Here is a 26,820-nt window from a genome sequence, read left to right on the forward strand (position 1 = left end):
ACATTAACCGTATACATTTTTCAGACGGTAGTAGAAGCGCTAGATATGAGCAGCGAGGACTTTCCTATCAACAAATCATCGATTCAGCGAATTTGTACTGAGGGTAGAAGCAATAAAAATTGAATTTCAAAACAATATACCTGACTTCGTCACAATCCATTGGAATGAAACTATTACCCGGATTGGACTTTCGAAGTTAAAAAGAAGAACGCTTGCTAATCATTGCTTCATTTGATGGTAGAGAACAGCTTCTTGCAGTACCAAAACTTGAGAGCTCTTCTGGAAAAGATCAGGCCAAAGCAATCTCAACTACATTGTTTGACTAAAACCCACACAATAAGGTACAAATAATGAACTGAATCGAATACTGGTCGTTTCAATGGAGCTTGTGCTTTTTTAGAACAAACCTTAGAAAGAGAATTTTTGCTTTTCGCTTGTTGTCGTCATGCTAATAAGTTGGTCCTGAAAGCTGCTTTTGAAACCAAGATCAAGCTAAAAAATATAAGCCCTAATATTCCGCTCGTTCAGAGATAATTTAAAAAAAATCGATTCAAACGACAATAAACTGTGACTGTTACTGTGTTTTATAAGACACAACTAAGCACAGGTTTTATAAGAGACGATTGTGGCGAGTTGGTTAAATTATGCGTAGTATTTTTGGGAGGAGACACGGAAAATAAATTAAAACTCAAGCCCCGAGGAGCTATGCATCAGGCTCGATGGACGGCATGAGCGATATACCCATTAAAAATAAGTTTGCTTCATTCACAACTCAAAATAACTAAAAACTATAAGAATGCCCTACAGGACGTATGATCATTTATTATCACTTTATACGTTAAACCTTGGCTGGAATGCACAGTGGCAGAAAAAGCACCAAATCAAGATTTATGCTTCTTGAAGGCGTTAAAAGAGTTTGAAAAAGTTGACGCAACCATCTCTAAAGCTTCTTTAAACAAATTTAGTCAGCACTTGTGATATTTATGTGAATAGACAGTCATTCTAACTCTTTTAGATAACGATGTCGATAACCAAATTAAGACAAAAATGATTGCCAGCTTAAAAAGGGCCAGAAGTTCAAATTTTGGAAAACGCTATATTCCATCAAGGGAAGATTTATCGCAAGAGTGGTTTAGGTGTAATTATTATATTTTTCTTGTTATTCAACTTGTGTTTTCTTTCAGATAAAACGCTCGATGATTTTGTATTAATTTCTATCTCGACTGAAGATCGACGACAGCTTTCTTATTCCTTTTGGAATAACAAGAAAGAAATCAAACTTCGTCAAGCTTAAGTTCATTGACCCTGGCAGCTATTGCAAAAATTAAATACTTTTGAAAACATTAAAAATATGATTTACTTGCGAATTACAAATAGAAAAGTTATATTTTTAAATAAAATGTTTTTATATATTATTGTTTCTATGGGAGCTATATGATATAGTCATCCGATTTTGATGAAATTTAAACCCTAATTCTGAAATATTTAATCATTACTATGTGTCGAAGAACTAAAAAAAAAAATTAAAGTTTCATGCAGATAGCTTTAAAACTGAGAGACTAGTTTGCGTAGAAACGGACGGACAGACGAACGGACAGACGGACGGACAGACGGGCGGACAGACGGGCGGACAGACGGACGGACAGACGGACGGACAGACGGACAAGGCTAGATCGACTCTCCTAGTGATACTGATCAAGAATATATATACTTTATAGGGTCGGAAATGTCTCCTTCACTGCGTTGCAAACTTCTGACTGAAATTATAATACCCTCTGCAAGGGTATAAAAATCCATTAAATATTTATAGATAAATGCGAAATCATTCGATCCGGAGTCATAAGCCTTTTAATAGACATCAATTGACTTGACACTAACATATTGCAACATAGTCAGTTTAAAATTCAGGAAAAATAACAGGTACAGAAATAAACAAGAAAGGAAGCAAACTTCGGCAAGCCGAAGTTCATATACCCTTGCAGCTATTGCAAAAACTAAATATTCTTGAAAACATTAAAATTATGGTTAACTTGCGTATATCTTTAAAATCTTTTAAGCTATGATGATTTGCAGCTAAATTAATCGATAATTCCTATGGCAGCTACATAATATCGTTTTCCGATTTTAATAAAATTAAAGCGTTATTCAAAACTGTCAATTATTACAAAGTCTAAAAGAATTTAAAAAAAAATTACAAAATAGAAAAGTTATATTTTTAAAAAAATGCTTGTATATATTATTGTTTCTATGGGAGCTATATGATATAGTCGTCCGATTTTAAAGAAATTTAAACCGTAACTCTGAAATATTTAATCATTACTATGTGTCGAAGAACTAAGGAACTAGGGAGGCTTCCACCTTTAATAGTTTGACCCTCTCGACGAGTACGCTGTCTCAGAAATATCTAATGCAGAGCGCATCAAATGGGCTATAAACAATTTCAAGCCTTTCAAATTCCAAGCACGAGATGGTCTCTTCACAGCACAACTACATGGTTGAAAAAAATCTTCTGTCTGTCCTGGCTCCCACCTAAAAAGTCTAGAAAGACTATTGGACACCCAAATCAGAAAAACAGTAAGCCCAAAACTCCTCTCAAACGCTCAGCATGCCTACCGAAAATCGACCGAAACTAACCTACACACACTAGTATGCGAGATAGAAAACGGAAATCACCTCAAGCAATACGTAAGGAGCCTTTAATGACGTCACTCCAGAAGACATCACACGTGCACTAACGAGCCTAAAAGTTGAAAATTCCCTGGTCAGAATCATTCACTTAATGCTAACCAGCAGAGTAGTGACCTCAACTATGGGACTGGCCCTGTCTACTAGTCTTGTTAGCAAAGGTAATCCTCAAGGAGGAGTCCTTTTCCCTCTTCTATGGGCCATAGTGGTGTTAGCATACCCAGAAGCACTCTGAAACCTCATGGAAAGAGCCCAGTCATCACTCTCCGGGTGGGCGAAGGGGTTAACTTAGATAAAACAAAGCTGGTTCTATTCACCTTGGTTTAATACTGGACAGGAAAAAGTTTTGGACAGAAAACATAGCAGACCGTACACGGAATGAGGATGCTTTAAGGAACCGCGGTGAGTCACCTGCCCCGCTGCTGGCATAAAGTGAGATTTATGCTGGAGGGGGCGTGACTTAGTGAACCATACAAGGCCAGAAATGGCTGTGGATTGGCAGTAGATAAGTTTGCCAAAGCAGCCTTATGACTCTGCATCTGGGCGGCCCAGAGGTTCGTTCGCACAAAAATAGGCGAGCTCCTGAATATGTGCGGGTGTTTGTTCGATATTGTCCTCGACCTTTCTCGGCATAGGGTACAACGGACTTTTTAAGATTGCTCCCCTGTGTTTTGCGACTTCAGTTGTTAGTTTAGATGGTGCTTTTTGCCCAGATCGCGTTCCCAGTTTTTGGTTTCTTCAGAGGGTGAAGTGGCGCGCTTTTTCCTGCGCAACCTTCTTTATGTTACGTCTAACTAGCTTGAAGATTTTTTTTTAATTTTGACGTTTTCCAAAGAATATTTACATTACGGTCGCACGGGCAATCATTGTTTTCACCGCCCCGTTGGTATTCGCCGAGCTTTTTGGGTGTCAAACACCCAACTCTGCCAGAAATCTCTTAATCGCACTGCTCGTGAATTGCAGTACGGCAGTAGAAAGTTCTATATTTACACAACCAGTAAGCCATGTTTTACTGGTAAGTCCTGATAAGCAGGCTGTATTTCCTGCAGAAATAGACCACACTTATATCCAGATTTATTTCAAATAGTCTGATGCGTAAAACGAACACAAATTTATCTAAAATTTTTTCATAAGCCCAATTTACTTTGAAATAGTTACGTTCTCTTTTAAAAGCTATAGCTCCGCAGATAGCTCGAGGTTGAACTAAGCGACACAATAACTTTATTTTTTCCATCGGTTTTATAAACTTCATTTTATGTTTTATTGAAATTCGAAATAGCGATAAGACGATGTTCAGACGTAAGCACCTTGCCAACAAAAAAATTCTTTAAATTTTACAAAAAAAATATATTTGATTATATACACTTTACTTTGTTTATATACCGTTGTAGAGGGTATTATAATTATATATAAAAGATATATTCTTGATTAGCATCACTACAGAGTCGACCTAGACATGTACACAGCCTCCTGCAAAGCCAATAAGGACGATGCAACAGTGAAGAAATTAACTAATTGCGGTGGTAATAGAAGGTTCGAAAGAAACGCATTTTAAAGGCAAAAACAATTTTTACATTAATAATTACATATTTTATGGCACAAGTCATCCTGACGGCAAAGCCCACGATGGTACTGGTATATTGGTTAAAACACGTATAAAAACACAATCTGCTTCCAATTTACTTGCAGACTACAACAATAAGCATAAATACGAACTGTGGTATGACCTCACTAGCCGAAGTTAACTGTCCTTCACGATTTTCTGCACTTCCTTAGTTCACTAGGAGACCGGTTCCTAGCAGCAGGTGACTATAAGGCGAATCATACTCACTGGCGATCTCGCCTTCTAATCCCGAAAGGCAGAAAACCATACAGCGGGATTCTCCAACAAAGCAATAAACTGGACTTTGTCTCGCCAGGAAGACCTGCTTACTGGCCAACTCATTCAAATAAACAGCCAAATTTAATTGACTTTGCCATCACGAGAAGAATTCACGGTAGTCTCATCTGATTTATCATCCGACCACTCACCTGTACTTATACACCTCGAACTGGCTAAAATACATAAAGTACATCAGTTCACACATCAATATTGATACAATCATCAACAGCACTAAGGACAGAGATGACACAGTTAACAACCTGGAAACACTGCTTGTATCTACGCAATACCAAAATCACACCTACAGTTATATTGAGCAATTAGTCAGGGAAAAGCGCCTTCTCCGGCGAGACTGGCAATCCAGTACATTACCATCTGCAAAACTAGTAGCTGACACACGCATGCTTTCTTGAATACTGAGGCAAGAAAAAAAGCAGGCCCCAGAAACTTTTTTTCTAAAATTATCACCTACGAACACAAGAATCCCAATCTGCACACTGGGCCAATCTGCACACTGGACAGAAAAATGTTTTTTTTGAGAAATTGAATAAAATAAGTAGTGGCCCCTTTTAATATACATTAAGCTAATTTGAATTCATTGAATTGCCTTTTATTTTGCATATTTTAAAGTATTTAATTTCATTCAAAATTGTGTAGTCAATATAATTGATTAAATTGGCAAAAAAAAAATGTAACTTAGCTGGATTTCAAACTTCTTTTAAAAATATCGACAAATACTTTAAAAAATAATGTATTTTTGCGCAATGGGGTACTTTACTATAATTCTTTCTTACTTTTGGGTACCCTCTAGAAAGTAAATGATTCCTTCAAAAATAAGTTCTTTGATCAATTAACTATCAAAAATAACCCGGCGACTTTACGCGGTTTTGCTGTAGTTTTCGAGAATCGCCGTTTTAAGTATGAACTTAATTTGAAGGAAAGGCAGTTTTGAATGTTTGTTTTTAAACTTTTTGTGATGCAGATGCAAAGAAGATACAAACAAAAGAAAAAAACACATTTTTGCTAAGCATTTGAGCGCATTAGTACTTCTCATTTGCAACATTTATATTGTGTTTACTTATATAATCTTATCAACATGGTTTTGTTAAGCGAAGTTACACGAACCTAATTGAGTTGATATCTATTATAGTTAAAAAATGTAATAATAAAATGCAGACTGATGTTATCTATGTATATATTTTTAGTAAGGCTTTTGATTCTGTTATTCGTTCTCTTTTTTTATTTAAATAAGATCAGCTCTGGTTGAATGGAAGACAGTTATTTTTAAAAACGCTGTTTCCAATATTTATTTATTTATTATTTTATTATTTATTTATTCGCCAAAACAATGCTGACCGGCTAAATCTATATATATCTTAAAAACAAGCAAACTTCGGCAAACCGAAGTTCATATACCCTCTCAGCTATTGCAAAAATTAAATATTAAATTTGTTAAATATATTATATAAATAAAATAACGGAAGGCACGCCGATAGCATAACACTCCAAAATGAGATATGCGGAAATTAAACTTAACTACTACAAAGCAAGACCAACGACTAACAATTTTCAACTGACGTCAACTACTACCTGCAATAGAAAGACAACTTTTGGGAAAGTTTCATGCAGATATGTAGCTTTAAAACTGAGAGACTAGTTTGCGTAGAAACGGACATACAGACTGACTGACTGACAGACGGACAGACGGACGGACAGACGGACATGGCTAGATCGACTCTTCTAGTGATGCTGATCAAGAATATATATGCTTTATAGGGTCGGAGGAGTAGCCTCCTTCACTGCGTTGCAAACTTCTGACTGAAATTAACATACCCTCTGCAAGGGTATAAAAAGACTAATCAAAAAGAGAGAGGATAAGAGAACGATGTTACAAAAGCAACTAGACCCGAACGACTTTACATTTATGGAGAGCGAGCAGAACATTGCCAAAAAACTAACAAAAACAACCAAGAGGAGACAAATAATGAAACTAGAGAGACTGCAGATGGAACGGAGCAAAGTATTAACAGACAACAAAAAAACCGCTAATTGGTTTGTAAACAAAACGGACAGCGAGTTCCCGCCAGCAATAAAATCACTATTGGCGAAGGGTCCAAAGTTCGCTCTCCCAATAAAGAAGAAGAAATTCCCTCTCTTAAAATACATTGTGGACGAAGAGGAAATCCTCAAAACTATTATTAACAAAGAGAAACAAGAAGAGGTGCGAACCCAATTCTCTTTACTTATCAAAGACCAAAAAAAAACATAATCAAAGAAGGTGCATTTGATCGTGCAGTACGAGACACAGTGGGACAAACAAGGAGATTTCTTAAAGAAAATGACGACATTTTAATATTGACCTCAGACAAAGGTAACAAGACGGTAGATATGAACAAAGATGACTACAACCAAAAAATGAAGGACATATTAAAGGATATGAACACATACAGGACATTAAGAAATGACCCCACCTCTAGACTACAAACAAAAAATAACGCAATAGTGGACAAACTATCAAAAATGGAACTTATCTCAAGGATCGAAAGAAATAAGTTGACAACCACCACAACATTACAACCACGAATATATGGACTACCCAAAATTCATAAAGAAGGAACCCCTCTACGACCAATCTGCTCCTCCATCGGATCACCATCCTATGCACTATGCAAATACATAATTGACATATTTAAAAACATACCAATAGACTCCAAATATAACATAAAAAATTTAGAAGAATTCAAAGACAAAATCAAGAACACATATTTTGGCGACGATGAAAGATTAATTTCATTTGACGTAATTTCATTATTTCCGAGTATACCGACAGATCGATAATTAAAAACAAATGGACAATAATACAAAAACACAGTAAAATACCGCAAACAATATTTATGGACATAATAAAATTTTGTATTCAAGAAAACAGATATTTCAAATTTGAAAACAATTTTTACACACAATTAAAAGGAATGCCTATGGGATTGCCAGCCTCGCCGTTCATTGCAGATATTGTAATGGAAACTTTCCTGGACAACACGTTAGAAAAACTATGACGACCTCCCAGATTAAAAACAACAAAAACAAAATATATATGTCAATTACATAAGTCCCGGCATTATCCGAACGTGTAGCGAAATCGGAATACTACGACAAAGAAAAAATAAGTATCGCATATAAACCGGACCACACATTAAAATCTATATACAACAGAAAAAAATCTAAGATAAATGAAATTGACAAAAAAGACGTAATATATAAAATACCGTGCAACGGCAACAACAACGAAATATGCAACATGATATATATAGGAACAACAAAATCGAAACTAAAAACTAGACTAGAACAGCATATATCGGACTTCAAAGCTAGACACCATACGAACGCGCAAAAAACAGCACGCATGTCCCACTGTGCCAAGAATAATCACTCTCCGAACTTCGAAGAGGCGACTATCTTACCACAAGAACAACACCATTCCAAACGATTCACCATAAAAATGCTATATATCATAAAAACACCTACAGACATACGGATGGACTACAAAACGGACACTGACAATTGCGCTAATTTATACAGACATTTACTAGGGAAAGAAAAATTAGGTAACAACTCCACGTCACCAGACGCAGACGTGTAAATTAAATGTATGTCAAATGTAAATTGTTTTCTGTTTGTTAAGAATATTAAAGTCGTTGTTATTATTTTATACTTGTCCTGAAGACGGTTGCCGAAGAGCATCCGAAATATATTGATAAATACCCAAAATTAAAAAAATTGTTTTATTTTTTCAAAATCCAGCTTAAAGTTATAGTCGTCCGATTTTGATGAAGTTTAAACCGTAGTTCAGAAAAATTTAACCATTACAATATGTCGAAGAACTGCAACAAAAATTAAAAAACAGCACTTATAATTTTTTCATTTATTTTTCCGATTGTTCCTATGGGAGCTATATGCTATAGTCATCCGATCCGACTCATTCCGACTTATATACTACCTGCAATAGAAAGACAACTTTTGGGAAAGTTTCATGCAGATAGCTTTAAAACTGAGAGACTATGTGGACGGACAGACGGACAGACTGACAGACGGACATGGCTAGATCGACTCTCCTAGTGATGCTGATCAAGAATATATATACTATATAGGGTCGGAGTAGCCTCCTTCACTGCGTTGCAAACTTCTGACTGAAATTATAATACCCTCTGCAAAAGTATAAAAATATTCAACTAAAGAATAACGCTTTAATTGCTTGTTGGAACTGAAGTGCTTAATAAAAAATGGTTCGTGAGAACGCAAAGACCTGCAAGGCCCACAAAAGTCTATTTTGGAAAGCAATACAGGGCAATCTAGGCTGCCAGCAAGAAGGTCTTCCAGGATAAGTTAGGCTTCTAAGTTCTTCAAGGCAAGAAAGATGGACAAGACGACATCTGCTAGAGTAAGATGGCAAAGGGTCAGCAAAATTAAGTGAAAAAAGAGCAAATCTGAGAAATTTTTTTTTAATGCGCTCAATTCTATTAACGTGCGAAGAAGCCATAGGGTTACATATGAACGAGGTATAATCTTAATTGGAGTTCACAAATGCTGAACAGAATGTAAGTTTAGTATAAGGGTCAAAATGCATACTATTTCGCCTAACAAATCCAAACATAGCACAGACTTTGGGTATAATATAGTTAAGGTGCTCAGCAAAACTAAATTTACAATCAAACAAGACCCCAAGGTCTAAAGACTCACTTCGGTGTGGCAACAGCTGTGAGTACAATAAATAAGGACTTAAGTTAAGTGGTGTTACGTCGGTATATTAGTGCCCAGTCCACAGGACTTGGGCCGAGGGAGTTGCGTCCTGAGTAGGCACGCTGGTTGCCGGCTAAGCTCGCCAGATGGGGTGGGTTCTTTGGAAACCACTCCCTCCCCTACATAACGAGAATAAATTTATCGTGCCTTAGGAAAAATATAGAGATCGTTCAGTTCGTTTTGTCATTTGTCGTCGCTGCCCACAAGCTTCTCAAGTAGCTAGTTCGAGCGCTTGACCGAATTTCGATCGGCAGCGTGTGGCTGTTTTACCCTGCCCCTTCATACGTCCCGTATGCCGATGGATCGCCGCCGGCCACTGCAATGCGATCCCCTAGTGTCAATGTTGTCAGTCGAAAGTTATGTCATTTTTCTTAACCCGAGTTTTTCCATTTGCGCCAGCTCCCCCTTTTATAAACGTTTACCAAGACATTATTGAGTTCGGCTTCATATTACAATTTATTAAAAAGATTTTTATTTAAAAAGGTGCACATTTAATTGACAAATATAAGAGTAAATTGGGGTGCCAAATTAATTAAATTAAGAAATATTCGGTATATAGTGTATGTAATATTTGTATTAACGTATAAAACATTAAGCATGAATATATATATTTAAGAATAATATTTTGGGCTAATTTATAAAAATGATAATATGAATCTTACAGGACGTTAAATCTAATGTATGAAGACTATATATATGTATATCTAAATGTTTAAATTGCACAAAGATCTAGGTATATACGCATATGTGTAAATATATATGTAAAAAGTTTGCTTGACAGTAAGTCAAACACAACTCACTTACCCCCTTTTATTTCCATCGACGAGAGCTCTCATTGTGGTATTCTGGGTTTGGAAAATTAATTATACACATATGCATAAATATATTTATATCAGTGCAAATTCTCTTAGCATTATTAATAAGGTGTTGGATTAATTTATATAAAAAAAAAATTATGTTAATTGTCATTTCTTGGGCAATTGCGCGATGTTGGTCTCATTTCACAAACAGAGAAAAAAGTTATTCGCTTTACGGCGCTACGAATTGCGGGTAAGAGAAGAGTGAAAACGGCACTCGCGACGGTTGACGGTAGCACTTCTAGCTGAGGTTTCTTCTGGTGGTTCCAATTACAAATCAAAACTTTGGTCTTTTGCTTGTATTTAATTGCTGGTTTATTATGAATGGGTATTGTTTAATGTTTTGTCGAAATTTGAAATAATCATAATAATGATGTGGTTTTTTATCTTTGCACGGGCTGATATATTAGTGCTGGCTCCTTTCTGGCCAATTGGCGGCGACAGCCATGATTTTCTCCAGCTCGTGTCCGTGGTCCCGACGTCTCTGTACAGATCGCTTGTAGATCCGGAGGAAGCTCAGAATCAACATAAAGATCAAGAGTCCAGTAATGAGGCACAAAACATTGTAGACTTTGGTTATGTCCTCCTTGTGGTCTACAATTTCAACGTTGTTCACCACGTTTGCCGTGTTGTCGGATGCTTTCGAGGTTGTAGATCCCATGATATATAAGTTATATTTCTATCGGGTTCTAAATTCGATCACTCGGATAGGTCCTCCGCGATTACTGTTTTTGCCAGTAGTGGACCTAACGCGGTTCCGCGGTCGTTTCTTGTCTGATTCGCACTTATCTTGGACTCCGACTGCTCGATTCGCAATGATCTTTTTTACTCTGCCTTTGAACCTGAGGTGGGGCTCTTTTATACCGGTGGTTTTGCTTCCGGGTCATCTAAGTGTTCCCACTTAGGTACAGAATTTCCCCTTTTTCGGGCTTACTGTCCCACTTCTGGGTTCTGCTAGGTTTCATATTAATTGCTGCATACACCTATTGTCAGTTGTATTTTCGTATGAATTGCTTACTCTGACCAATTCGTTGCTGGTTACTGTATTGACCAACTTCGGTGTTTCGCCACCTGCAGTTCACAGTGTCTTCTGTCTCTGGTTACGGTATCTATTTCTTTCTGGTTTTATTTCTTACCCCGCTCCCGTAACACGCTCGAGGGTCGTCGATGCTGATTCAGCATGGAATGCACTCGCAAAAAAAACTACGAGGAGCGATTGTAATTAGTCCGTTATTGCCCTAACGTGTGGCCTCGACCCATACCCTGGGATTTAGGAGTTTCATGCTCTACCGACTGAGATATCCGGGCTATTATTATTATCATTAATTTTGAACCAAAAGAATAGAAAAAAAAAGGAAGTCAGGTGGAATATACATATATATTTTTATTTGTTTCCATTTATTTGATACGATACGATTTTTATATATATAATTTTTTTTTTTTTTTTTTTTTTTTTTTTCTTTACTCTGATAAACGCCGTCTTGCCGGGGTCGGCTCGTCGTCGTCTTCCTCCTCATCGTCGTCTTCCGCCACGGTGTAGATACGGTATTCTGGAGGCAGACTTTGCCTCCTCTGCCGCCGGCGAATTGCAAATCGGCTTTCTCGCCGGATCCGCTCGTTCTTTGCGTATATGTATTCGAACGTTGCTTCGAAGTGCGGAGTCTCGAGCCGTGCCTGGCGGTAGTCCTCCTCCCATATCCGCAGGTCCCGCTGTGTTGCGTCCCTTAACCGAATTAGTTCGTTGAGGCGGTTGTAATCGGCGTTTATCCTTGCCGTGGTCTTCTCAATTTCCCACTGCGTTGCTCGTAGTGTATCTTCTAGTTCCGTATCAAGCCAGGCGAGTCTTTCCCGCTCGTCCACCGCTATGTCTCTGCGGTCCCGAGCGTCAGCTTCTGAGGGGAGGGGTCTTCCCTCGGCCTCGCACCTTTCCAGATGCCTCTTCACGGCCTCCCTCGTGTTCTCGATGTCTTTCGTGAGGTCCATAGTTATTTATATAGTAAGAAATACTGGCTGCTCCGAAAAAAGAACGATCCTCCTTTGCTGTGTAGTACAATGGCACTGATTGCTGTTGGTTTTCATCCAGTTTCAAGCAGCGAAAAGGTCTTTGGCATGGTATACTCCAATACTTTTTCCAGCTAAATTCCCTAATTCGTACAGCGACCCTCCCTTGCGTCCAAGTATGAGACACCGTACCCGATTGGGCCCTAGCTTTGCATTATACCCTTCCATTCGGTTACTCTGCTTGTAGTTTTTTCGGTATACCACCTGCCCTACTGCAAATTCAATTTCCTTACTGCGTGTATTGTACGTTCTTTCAGCTTTTTCGTGTGCCCGGGCTAACCCTTGCTTAACTACACTGCGTATGAGTTCCATCTTATCCGCCAAGCATAGAGCTTGATCTGTTGCTGATAGGCCGCCGATACGTCTCATGATCGGATACGCACTTGCGTGTGTGACCATGTTGGTCCCAAACATTGCATAATATGGTTCCAGTCCCAAAGCTTCGTGGTAGCCACTTCGTAGCGTACACGCGATTCGACTCAGGTGTGTGTCCCAATGCCGCTGGTCTTTGTCCGTAGCTGACCTGAGCATTTGTAGCACGGATCGGTTTACTCGTTCTGCTGCATTTGCTTGTGGCGAATAGAAGCCCGTTCGAACGTGTCGGATTCCATATTGGCTGACTAACTCGGCAAATGTTGACGACACAAATTGCTTACCGTTATCGGAGTGAATATATTCTGGCACTCCGAATTGATGAAAAATGTTTCTTTCAAGGAAGGTTACTACGGCTGTTGCGGTTGCTTTTCGCATTGCCTCTAGCCAGACGAATTTGGTGAAATGGTCCAGACACACAAAGATCACGGTGTTTCCGGATTTGGTACGGGGATATGGTCCCATGAAATCAATGTAAAGTCTTTGTCCTGGCCGCTCAGTTATTCGTTGTTTTCCCATCGGCGGTCGGCTGGATTTGTTCGTTGTTTTGCTGACTCTGCAAATTTCACAATTCTTAACAGTTCTTTGTACATCAACCGTCATTGCGGGCCAGTAATATAACTGCCTTAGTCGAGCTAAAGTTTTGTGTATGCCGCCATGTCCTGCCATTTGAGAATGGTGGGCCTGTTGAACAAGGTCCTGCCGAAGTTCCTCTGGAACCCACAGCTTCCAAGCACGGTCCTCATTAATTATTTCGCCTGTTCGGAATCCTACCCTCTTATAAACGTATCCTTCGGACGTTTGGGTATCCGGAGTCTTTTCTGCGTGTTTTTCAACAGCTTGAGCCAATTCTTTGTATTCTTTCGACTGGAACGCTGCTGATTGTAGGTCTATGTTAATCTCTGCCGCATCCCTAAGTCCCGCTGTTACTTCATCCATATGTACCCTTGAAAGCGCATCTGGAACCACATTTTGTGACCCTTTCCGATGTTCGATTTCAAAATCAAAGGCCTGTAGTTTCAAACTCCACCTTGCTAGTCTGCCTGATAAATCTTTCTGGCCCATGAGCCACTTTAGACTAGCATGATCTGTTATGACCTTGAAAGGCATTCCTTCAACGTATGGGCGGAACTTTCTGATGCTCAATATTGCCGCTAGACATTCAAGTTCAGTGATGCTGTAGTTCCTTTGGGCTTTGTCCAGTTTCGAGGACATATACGCGATAGGATGCTCGCCACCCTCTTCATCTGTCTGGAACAACACCCCTCCGACTCCGGTCGTCGATGCATCGCACTGAATCGTGAAAGGTTTTGAAAAATCCGGTGTTGTTAACACAGGTGCTGATACCAGGCTGGTCTTCAGTGCCTCAAAGGCTTTAATACCCTCTTCCTCGAGCTCATATTTCCTGACTCGGTCCTTTTTGAGGCTTTCATGAAGCGGTGCTGCCGTTTGAGCGTAGTTTTGTATGAAACGCCGGTACCACCCTGTCATTCCCAAAAATCTCCGCATCTGTTTAGCGGATATTGGCTGTGGGAATTCTTGAATAGCCTTTATCTTTGCTGGATCGGTTTTTATGCACCCCCCACCTACTACATACCCCAGGTATTTAGCTTGGCTGTAACAGAACTTACTTTTTGCCACATTAATTGTTAATTTTGCTCTCCTCAGGCAATCACTGACCTGTCGCAACATTTCCAAATGTTCTTCAAAAGTTGGAGAACAGACCAGTAAATCATCCAGGTATACGAAAACGAATTCTCTTAATGCTGCTGGAATTACTTTGTCCATCAGTCTGCACATGCGCTGGGCAGCATTACACAGACCGAACGGCATGACGGTAAATTGGTATAAAGGTCGTCCTGGCACTGTGAAAGCTGTTTTTTCTCTACTTTTTGCTTCCAGCGGTATTTGCCAAAATGCATCTTTTAGGTCGATAGCAGATATAAAGAACGTTTCTTGTAGACGACTTAGTAGACCCTCTATGTGTGGTAACGGGTACGCGTCCTTTACAGTCCGGGCATTAACTTTGCGGGCGTCTAAGCAATGGCGATTTTTTGGGACCCTTTTGCACTAAGGTCACAGGGGAACTCCAACTACTATTACTTTCCTCTATTACCCCTAATTTTATCATTCGGTCGAGTTCGGCAAACACCAGTTTCTGTTTTGCTGGTGAGATGTTGCCTCCGTTGTAAAAACAGCTCCGCTCCTTTGCCAATGCAGTTGGCACTTGCCCCTGTATCCAATAAGGCTACAATTTCTTCGCCGTCTACTTTTGTCTTGGCAAAAAGACGGTTGTCATTTTTCAGGCTGATGATAGACGCAACTAATTTTCTTTTAAGTTCCCGTGCAGTCTCCAGGGTCTGGTGCAGGTGTCGAAGTTTCTTATTGTTCCGGTTACTCCTTTCGTCTTCTTCCTCTTGTGCCGTATTAAAGATACGGGCGCGAGCCTCCTCGTACTCTGCCTTACGCTGATACCATGTCTTATGAGACGATATCTGTGCGGGGCTTGAGGTCGCCTCTTTTATTGTCTCAGGGTGTCGTTTTTCTGACTGGTCTTCCCCGGCTCTCCGATCAGACTTTTCCGTAAAAAAGAAGAGTGAGTAGAGTGATAAGAGTCGTTTTTACCACAATAATGACACTGCGTTGCATGGAACCGGGCTTGGCACCCCGTTCCGTCTACATTTTTACGGTGGCGATAAAAGTCCGCCGGCTTATTGCACGTGTAGCAAAGGTATGTATGAAACGGGGACGTGCATTCCCCTCCGGGTTCCGTTCCCATTGACTCCAAGGTTTTCTTGTCCAAGTTTTGACGAAATGGATTTCCTCTTGCTGGCTTTACCATTCCAGCTCCCTTCGGTGGTCGGTTGCTCTGAAAAGCCTCCACCTGGTAGTCATCGGCTTCATATCCTTCTTCCGATTCATTTATGATTTCGTTAACGTGCCGCGGGCGCGACCTCTTGTCCTTCAACCATTTTTCGACCCGTATTCCTTCCCTCTTAAACTCGGCTAATGTCGATATGCTTGACGCCAACAAAAAGGCTCCCATCTGCGAATTAAGGTTCTCCTTCAATATCTCCACCAGGTTGGATTCTGGAATCTTATTTCTTAGTTTAAACTGCAGATTGTGCATCGCAGAAATATAATCCTCCAAACTCTCGTTATATCCCTGCCGTCGCTCCATTAACTCTTTTATGGTGACATAGTCGTTCTCCGATGTCGAAAAGGCTCTGGTCATCGCTCGGGTTAATGAGTGGTACCCAAAATAATGGTCGTCCGCTTTGTCTTCAAGCATTTGCCAATACCATTTGCTGGCGGAGCCAGTGAGTAAACAGTGAAATTCTCGGAATACCTGTTCATCTGTATACCCATACAGTGCTTTCATGCGATCTACTCGGAAGAGGAAACTTTCTATTGACATCCCTCGGCTGGTCCCATCAAATTTAAGATTCCACTTGTCCAATCTAACGTTCTGGTTCTCTGTTGGTCGGTGCTCAGCTCCCGATATCTCCCATGCACTGTTGTAGTTTCGTCTGCCAGAGTCATTCTGATTATGTTGGTCCATGGAATTAAGTTCTGGCGGCGGTGCTGACCCCGAAACCCCTGTTTCGGTGTTAAGTTGACGCTCACCGCGGCTCGACGGTGCCGGCCGAGAAGTGCTGCTTTGTGCAGGCGTGTCTCCGGTTGTTTGTGAATTACTTGATTGCGATTCACTCATTTCTGCCACTTTTGTTTGCAGATTAATTATCTGGGTGTTTAATTCCGTAATCTGGGTTGCGACTGTAGCCCTTAACTCGTTGCCTTGCATGATCAACGCAGACATCATTCGCTCCAGCCTGCTTTCTGACTCCGACTGTCGTGACCGTGCTCCTGTATTGGGTAGCACGCTGGACCTTCCTTGTGGTGGTCCTAAGTAGTAGTTTTCACCCCCTACAGCTCCTGTCGACTCCTCCATGGTGGAACTGTGGTAATCTGCCAGGCTTCCTAAATTACCTAGCTTGCTGCCAAAGCTGACCGACTGTTCCTGTGCCTGTTGATCGCTAGTTGTCACGGTTTGTCTGGCTCTCCAGGCCTGTCTTGCGGCTAAGGTTGAAGCCCTTGCAGTCCTAGTAGGCGGTATTGTCAACGTTACCTTTTTCCTCTTCCCTGCCATTTACTGACCTATCTTCTTATTTCAAGGTTTTGGCTCGTGCCGAAGTAATTAAGTAATAAGTAAACAATAACCAACCTTGATAGTGGCACACGCCTGCCACACTTTTTTTTTGTTAAATCAGAAAAATATAAAAATTAAAAATAATTGAGGTAAATCTTCAAATTACCAACTTGAATGACGACGACAAAGACACTTGAGCCAAGACGCGACTCAAAAAAAAACTGGACAAATGTGTTTTCGTTCACTTTTTTACGCTGCTTGATTGTTTTTGCATACAACAGCAGTTTTATTTGACAATTGTATTATGAAGAGAATACAGAAATTTTTAAATCGGGTTCGCTGGCATTGGAAGTTGTTTATGGGTCAAGAAACCGTCCGAAATGAAGCCCCCAAGAAGTTATTAAAAGGTCCCTAAATAAGTGAATTTTATGATAGGATTCAACTGGTCTCCACCGGAGACACCAGTTCCATTCATGTCCTTCTGACCTCTTCCCAGGACTACAGCCTCCACCGGAGTGCTGATTCCCCGTAGAAGGAACTGTCCGAAACCCCCTCCCTCCCAGTCGTCGGAATCAGGTAGACTCGCTCACAGACAGACGACTAGAGCTTTATTTGAGACAGACGAAAGAAATTGCCTCCCTGTTTCCTCTCTCTCTGTACAAGCGGATAGCGTCGGCCAGAGAGATAGATTCCGTCCTCCCGCCCTTGTATTGTTGGAATCCGTACAGACTCGAACCTCTCGAGCGACCTGGTTCTTGCCTGGTTCAAACGGATAGCGTCGGTTTGTACGGATTTGGTCTGTTCGCCCCCTCCCCCCTCTTGGTCAATCGGTTTCCTCTGGACTCGAACCTCTCGAGCGACCGGGTCTTGCCTGATTCAAGCGGATAGCGTCGGCCAGAGAAAACCCAAAAAAAAAAATTTAAGTTTGTTCCCTAAAAATGCTATGTCGGTCTTGCACGTGATTTGATAATATTATATAAGGACTATACAATTTTCAGTTACAACGCATTAAATTTTTCTATTAATAAAACAAAGACAAATGGTTTTACTGGAAATTAAAAAGAGTCACAAAGTCGCACGGCTATTCTGAGACAAAGTTCCGATTGAGAGGCCTTCTCAATTCAGACTGTCGCTGAAGTTGGGGACTTTATATGTACAAAAAAAAACAATTAAATTAACTATACCTGCGGAGAGGAATTTTAGGTGTCGACACAAACTATTTTTGATCTTTGTTCGGAAAAATTGAAAATTATGTATAGCATGTAATTTTTCAGATATGCCCTACATCCGGTATTCCGATTTTTGAAATCGTAACCTTTTAATACGTAAAACAACAAATCTTCAGATGTTAAAAGTCCTAGCTCTAAGGATGCGAAGAATCCTTTCGTTGGGCGCCAATTCTGTTACGTCGGTATATTAGTGCCCAGTCCACAGGACTTGGGCCGAGGGAGTTGCGTCCTGAGTAGGCACGCTGGTTGCCGGCTAAGCTCGCCAGATGGGGTGGGTTCTTTGGAAACCACTCCCTCCCCTACATAACGAGAATAAATTTATCGTGCCTTAGGAAAAATATAGAGATCGTTCAGTTCGTTTTGTCATTTGTCGTCGCTGCCCACAAGCTTCTCAAGTAGCTAGTTCGAGCGCTTGACCGAATTTCGATCGGCAGCGTGTGGCTGTTTTACCCTGCCCCTTCATACGTCCCGTATGCCGATGGATCGCCGCCGGCCACTGCAATGCGATCCCCTAGTGTCAATGTTGTCAGTCGAAAGTTATGTCATTTTTCTTAACCCGAGTTTTTCCATTTGCGCCAGCTCCCCCTTTTATAGACGTTTACCAAGACATTATTGAGTTCGGCTTCATATTACAATTTATTAAAAAGATTTTTATTTAAAAAGGTGCACATTTAATTGACAAATATAAGAGTAAATTGGGGTGCCAAATTAATTAAATTGAGAAATATTCGGTATATAGTGTATGTAATATTTGTATTAACGTATAAAAAGAAACATTAAGCATGAATATATATATTTAAGAATAATATTTTGGGCTAATTTATAAAAATGATAATATGAATCTTACAGGACGTTAAATCTAATGTAAGAAGACTATATATATGTATATCTAAATGTTTAAATTGCACAAAGATCTAGGTATATACGCATATGTGTAAATATATATATAAAAAGTTTGCTTGACAGTAAGTCAAACACAACTCACTTACCCCCTTTTATTTCCATCGACGAGAGCTCTCATTGTGGTATTCTGGGTTTGGAAAATTAATTATACACATATGCATAAATATATTTATATCAGTGCAAATTCTCTTAGCATTATTAATAAGGTGTTGGATTAATTTATATAAAAAAAAATTATGTTAATTGTCATTTCTTGGGCAATTGCGCGATGTTGGTCTCATTTCACAAACAGAGAAAAAAGTTATTCGCTTTACGGCGCTACGAATTGCGGGTAAGAGAAGAGTGAAAACGGCACTCGCGACGGTTGACGGTAGCACTTCTAGCTGAGGTTTCTTCTGGTGGTTCCAATTACAAATCAAAACTTTGGTCTTTTGCTTGTATTTAATTGCTGGTTTATTATGAATGGGTATTGTTTAATGTTTTGTCGAAATTTGAAATAATCATAATAATGATGTGGTTTTTTATCTTTGCACGGGCTGATATATTAGTGCTGGCTCCTTTCTGGCCAATTGGCGGCGACAGCCATGATTTTCTCCAGCTCGTGTCCGTGGTCCCGACGTCTCTGTTCAGATCGCTTGTAGATCCGGAGGAAGCTCAGAATCAACATAAAGATCAAGAGTCCAGTAATGAGGCACAAAACATTGTAGACTTTGGTTATGTCCTCCTTGTGGTCTACAATTTCAACGTTGTTCACCACGTTTGCCGTGTTGTCGGATGCTTTCGAGGTTGTAGATCCCATGATATATAAGTTATATTTCTATCGGGTTCTAAATTCGATCACTCGGATAGGTCCTCCGCGATTACTGTTTTTGCCAGAAGTGGACCTAACGCGGTTCCGCGGTCGTTTCTTGTCTGATTCGCACTTATCTTGGACTCCGACTGCTCGATTCGCAATGATCTTTTTTACTCTGCCTTTGAACCTGAGGTGGGGCTCTTTTATACCGGTGGTTTTGCTTCCGGGTCATCTAAGTGTTCCCACTTAGGTACAGAATTTCCCCTTTTTCGGGCTTACTGTCCCACTTCTGGGTTCTGCTAGGTTTCATATTAATTGCTGCATACACCTATTGTCAGTTGTATTTTCGTATGAATTGCTTACTCTGACCAATTCGTTGCTGGTTACTGTATTGACCAACTTCGGTGTTTCGCCACCTGCAGTTCACAGTGTCTTCTGTCTCTGGTTACGGTATCTATTTCTTTCTGGTTTTATTTCTTACCCCGCTCCCGTAACAGTGGGAGCAAATTATTGACACACCACGAACTAACGAGGTTCAGGTCAGCTTGACGCAGGCTATTGTCAGCAACTGAACGGATAAATCTAAAAATCTTAATATCATCAGCATTTAAAAGATATTCTGAGTTCATTAAACAGCAGGAAACCATTTACCTGACACTAACGTTGAAATCACTGAGACAATGATTACTAAAAACAGCTTAATTTGAGGTAGTAGACCTACCGGACATAAACCCATGTTGATTGGGCGAAATGTAGGGCATAAGAAAAAAGGAAAGATGCTTGGTGATAATCCGCTCAAAAAGTTTATATATGTTATTTGGCAATGGGTCGATAGTTAATAATAAGGAATTTACAAGCCGATTTATGAATTGGTGTAACAGTGGCTTCTTTCCATTTATTAATAAAAAACCCCTTGGAAAGTGACAAGTCGAAAATTAATTTTTTAAGAAACAGGGAGAAATCCCATTCAGATCAAACTTATTATTGTCATCAAAAACGTCTACCGCTTGATGAATATCATCGATGGACACTGAAAAAATTGCAATATTACGAAGAAATGGAATATTATTCATCATCTCTAGATGGTTCCAATCACCAAGAGGTTCGAAGTTTGAATTAGGAAATGTTGCAAAAAGATTTGCCACAACCAACTCAGAGAAAACAGTAATGTAATCCATAGTCACAGACGAAGGTATAAAAACAAATTATTTTTTGAATTAACAAACAACCAGAGTGATTTTAGAATTTGCTTAAGACCATTCTCAGCATTGATAATGTACTGGTTGTACAGAAATTTATTTAAATATTCAAACTCCCGCTTGTGCTGCCTGTATCGTTCCCAGTCAAGAGAGCTACGAGTTGTCAGATATCGTTTGTAAAACTTATTCCGAAGTTTTTATATAGTTTTTTAGACCACTTGTGTTCCATGGCAGCCTATAAGGTCTCCGAACCTTCAGAGGACAATTCCTTTTGAGAATACCAGAACTAATATCAAGAAAATTTAAATAGCAAATATTAACACTAGCATGCGACAAAACTATCATTACGAACAGCGAGTAGACTATTTTCATTAAATGTGTAAAAAGTGACTTGAGGTAATTCATGCTTATAGACTAATGGATTTCTGAATTGACAAAAACTAGATCTGGGTTAAGCCCATACTGAACAAGTCAACAATTAATAGGATCTCATGTGGTAAGTGAACGTTGCTAGGAATTAAATTAGAAGAGTGGGGATCCTGCACCCATACAAGGGAACCTAGGTTAAAGTCACCCAATACGCACATATGATCGGTATTCAGTAACTCTTGATGAACGCATGAAATGTTATGCAAATAACAGCCTCATGCAAATGCAGCCTCATAGAGGCTGCAGTCGCTGTCATGTGGTATGTATGATGCAATAAATATAACTTTTTCAGATGGCCCAAGAACTGAAACGCAAATCTGGTCCAGAAATGAATCGTCATTTGAGAGAATAATATTTTCGGAAAGAAGAGTGCGTCGGACTGCCACAATAACTCCTCCACCTCTTGAATGGTGCGTTTTCTCAGCATCCCTATCTTTACGATAAATCAGGAACTGGTTAGAATAAATGAACTCGTCATTAAAGCAGTTGGAGTTGAGCCAGGTCTAAACTAATATTATCACATCAAAGTCGCAGATAGAAATTATCAAATAAACCAACTCAGCCTTTGTGCGCATGCCTTATACATTTTGGAAGTATGTCTTAAGTGAATCATTCCGGCACCGCAGAAGGAAGATTGCAAAAATGAGTTGCAAACTTAATTGCTGAACCAGAAGCGTCCTGTCCAGTTTGTGACTGAAGCTTGTAGACTCCACTATAGATTGCATTTAATATCGTTAAAAGTTTTACATATATGATATCCTCTTCCTGTTTTGGCGAAAAATTAAAAAAGGTTGGCAGCTGGAGATAATCTGATGATTTCTCAGCCATCACAGTTGTGGAATCAATCGATAGAAATGGAGCTTGCTCACATTGTGCTTGAAGCGTGTAGATACCACAGAGTGCCTTTAGTAACGTGGAGAGTTTTATGGGTAGCAAGTCCTCCTACTTATTCGTGGAAAAATCCAAAAAGTTGGACAGTTGGGTTATGCTGTTCTAATGGGACCAGTTCCAGAGTGTTCGCTGACGGTGATGGGATGTATAATAACTCAGGCACGTATGAGCTATAATCCAAAGAGTAAGAAAGCTGCCTTGTAGATACATGCTTATGCAGATAGTGATCTGGGAACAGTTCGTGTAACTGAAGAGATGACCCCACGAGCTCCTTAACGCGCCTTAAGAGTTCTATGTCATCAAATCTAGCATGCGAAGAAAAGTTCCAGGTCGGAAGAGCGGCGAAAACTGAAGAGAGGCCAACTCCAAAATGTTGGTGAATCGGAGCGGAGCAAGAAGAAAGCGCAACGAAGTGCGCGTTCAGCATTATTGTCAAAGCCGAACCAGATATTTGTCGCGAAGTGCACAAAACGGACAACATATGCGTATTCAAATATTGTTGTTGGTACTTTTGAAGAGTGCATCGATCAGAGCATCGAGAAGTTTGGTTAACATCGCCCAAAGCGGGCGTAGTAAAATGCAGATGTTCAACAAAATCAGCGCCAGTAGCGCCAATTACTAGGGGTTTTTTTAAGCAGCCGTAGGTGTTGATGTACGCGGAAGTCCTCCAATATGTGGGTTATCTACAACAGTTACTTCAACTGGTCTATCCCTATGAATAAAACGGCCTACCTTGACCGATTGAGGCCAAAATTCGCCACTAAAAACAGTGGAAAAATGCTGCTTAGAAACTCCCAGCTTAAATTTAATGAATTTAAGCGACGAAATGTCCACATCTTTCTTTACCAGGCTGTTGCAAGATATGGAATTAACTTCGATATGCAGCTTATCGGAAACATATTTGCACAACGCCTCTGGCTTCGTGATAACAGGAAATTTTTCCAATGTGAAGAATTCTGGTGTTTAAATCCATATATTGCTTTTCCAGCTCAATAACTCTATTGTTGATTTCGTCAACTTTAGAGTGAGAGTTTTTATGGACAACACAGCCATCACACTGCCAAAGTAGGTTCGTCAGGTTCGTTACCAATTTAATTGTATCCGACTGCAATTCGACACAAGCAATGTCAAAATGCGGCGGCAAAGAGAAGAACAGCGAAGTTGCGCGGCGGTTACTTCGGAATTGCATTCGGAACAGATTGACATAGCGAAAAAGAAAGCACGTCCGATTGCAGGGTATTGTTTTGGGCCCATTGCTGTTTTCTTTTTTCATCAATGATCTTCCTTCTGTCATAACACAATCTTGAGTATTAATGAATGCAGACGATGTTAAACTTTGTTTTTCCTATAATAATTTGCAATCACATTTCGGTTTACAGTCTGATATTGATTGCTTTCAGAGATGGGGTCAATCTAACCAATCTAAAATCTGAATTGCCTTAAATGTAACGCAATGACATTTTATAGGGGTACGCCTTCATTTATAAGATATTCTCTTCATAATATGCCACTGGACCGAATATATTTGGTGAACGATTTAGGAGTTCTTCTTGACGCAAAATTAATATTCGACTGTCACATAAAGACTACTGTTAACAAGGCTGTGAGACTTCTTGGATTTATGAAACGATGGTCAAAGAATTTGACGAACCTTATACAACTTAATTATTATTTACTTCCCTTTTCCGTCCCAATTTAGAATATTGAACTCCCGTTTGGTGTCCCCAATATCAAGTACACATTGATCGTATTGAGTCGGTACAAAATAATTTCTTCTTTTCGCCGGGTTCGGGTTTTGAACTGGGATCTAAACGTAAGGTTGCCTTCTTACTCTTGTACAGGGTGGCCCACAAAACATTTTCGTTTTAAAATAAAAAAATATTAAAATATATTAATTGTTAGCCGGCTCGAGGTCAGGATGTTGAAAAAAAAAAACACAAAATTATTTCAATTTTGGTAATTTTGTCAATATATTTCGGTTGCACTTAGGCAACCGTCTTCAGGACAACTATAAAATAATTACAACGATTTTAATATTTTTAACAAACAGAAAACAATTTACATTTGACATACATTTAATATACACATCTGCGCCCGGTGACGTGGAGTTGTGAACTAATTTTTTTCTTTCCCTAGTAAGTGTCTATATAAATGAGCGCAATTGTCAGTGTCCGTTTTGAAGTTCATCCGTATGTCTGTAGGTGTTTTTATGATATGTAGCATTTCTATGGTGAATCGTTTGGCATAGTGTTGTTCTTGTGATAAAATACTCGCCTCTTCGAAGTTCGGTGAGTGATTACTCTTGGCACAGTGGGACATGAGTGCTGTTTTTTGCGCGCTCGTATGATGTCTAGCTCTGAAGACCGATTTATGTTGTGCTAGTCTAGATTTTAATTTAGATTTTGTTGTTCCTATATATCATGTTGCATATTTCGTTGTTGTTGCCGTTGCACGTCCATTTCTTCGCAAACAAGTCTCGGAGAGTAGATCTAGCGATGTCCGTCTGTCCGTCCGTCTGTCCGTCTGTCCGTCCGTCTGTCCGTCCGTTTATATGCAAACTAGTCTCTCAGTTTTTAAGCTATCTGCATGAAACTTTCCCAAAAGTTGTCTTTCTATTGCAGGTAGTATATAAGTCGGAGCGAGCCGGATCGAACGACTATAGCATATAGCTCCCATAGGAACAATCGGAAAAATAAATGAAAAAAAATTATAACTTAACTTAACTTTAAATTTTATCAAAATCGGACGACTATAGCATATAGCTCCCATAGGAACAATCGGAAAAATAAATGAAAAAAAATTATAACTTTTCTGTTTTTTAATTTTTTGTTAAGTTCGTCGACATATAGTAATGGTTAAATATTTCAGAATTACGGTTTAAATCTCATCAAAATCGGACGACTATAACTTAAAGCTCCCATAGGAACAATAAAAATATTTAAAACAAATTTTTTTAAATTTAACTTTTTAATTTTGTAATTTTTTTTACAAATTCTTTATGATTAATTAATAATTTGACAGATCAGAATTACGCTTTTAATTTTATTAAAATCGGAAAACGATATCATATAGCTGCCATAGGAACTATCAAATAAGCTTCATATAGCTTCAATGTAAACATATACGCAAATCAATCATAATTTTTATGTTTTCAAGAATATTTAATTTTTGCAATAGCTGCAAGGGTACATGAACTTCGGCTTGCCGAAGTTTGCTTCTTTCTTGTTTTTAATCAATATAGACTTTATATTCAAAAGAAATAAAAAATTGCACCATTCTTGCATTTTAAAACAGCTGTTGTAGCGATGGCAATAACAATATCGTTAAAAATCAGTATTTTCCGGAATTTTTCTAAAAATGTTCGGGGCCAATCATTTTAATCGCATTTATTTTAAATGTGGCATTAAGCCTTATGGGATTCCCTGTGTAAATAAATAAATAATGTGCCAATGGAATCACTATAAAGCTAAGATTGCAAAAAGATTAAATAATCTAAAAAATTATTTTAAAAATGTTATGGCTAGAAAATTAATAATATTAATATTAATTAATTGAATAGTTCGTAAAGCCTAATAAAATATATTTTTTTGTAATTTTCTAAAGTATTTTTTCAACGCCTTAACGTCTACAAATTTAGGAAACTTAAAAAATATATTACCAATTAGTGTTGTAAACTGGTCCAGTATATAAGCAACAAATTCAATAAAATGATATATTTACCTTTAAATCTGTGGGATTTCCAGATGCATCAGCCAAAAAATATTTCGTTTGGTCTATTTTGTAGTTTAGCTTTTCTATCATTTTCATTTTAATTTCAATTTGAATGTGCATAGTTTTCAAATCATTTTGCAGTATACAAGATTTATTTTGAGAATTATTTAATTTTGACTTCGTAGTATCATTATGTGTTCTTGCATTAAAAACAACACTTCTAAGTTTCTCGACCTCAAGCATTGATGACGCCATTTGATTTTGAACTTTTGATAACGATAAATCGACACTACGTCGTCGCTCTTGTAACTTATTCAATAGTTTTAAACGGTAAGATGTTGCCTTGTCAGTTATTAGATGGTCCTGTGCCAACTTTAATATGGCGTCATCAGACCGAAACTTTTGTGTCTGATATTTATCCAACGTAAAGTCAAATTTTCGGATTTCAGAAAATAGTCGGGAGCCGTCTCGCATTGCTTCTTGCAGATCAGATTCCAAACTATTTAAGAACTCTGGGAGCTCTTCTAATTTGCCTTGCAATCTGACAAGTGTTTCATTCTCATCTTGACCTTAAAAAAATAAAAATAAAACAATGTCACTTACTACATTTTCTGAGGGGTAACAAAAGAAATCTGTCATAACATTGGTTATAAGAACATCAAGAAAAAAACAAGATAGGAAAAAACGGACGAACAGGCGGACGGACAGACGGACGGACAGAAGGACATGGCTAGATCGACTCTACTAGTGAAGCTGATCAAGAACATATATACTTTATACGGTCGGAAATGTCTATTTCGCTGCGTTGGAAACTTCAAACTGAAATTATAATTCCCTGTGAAAGGGTATAACAACTACTTC

General features: G+C 39.0%; 1 protein-coding gene across 1 annotated transcript in view; it reads right to left on the bottom strand.

Moving 5' to 3' along the window:
• LOC128263865 (coiled-coil domain-containing protein 40) overlaps window positions 1-26,820 on the bottom strand; it is a 283,137-nt gene that overhangs the window by 135,812 nt on the left and 120,505 nt on the right. Inside the window, 1 exon segment of the mRNA XM_052999134.1 lies at window positions 25,969-26,528. Coding sequence (XP_052855094.1) covers window positions 25,969-26,528 — 560 coding nt within the window.

This window comes from Drosophila gunungcola, unplaced genomic scaffold (assembly GCF_025200985.1).
Source record: "Drosophila gunungcola strain Sukarami unplaced genomic scaffold, Dgunungcola_SK_2 000024F, whole genome shotgun sequence".
Lineage (NCBI taxonomy): Eukaryota > Metazoa > Arthropoda > Insecta > Diptera > Drosophilidae > Drosophila > Drosophila gunungcola.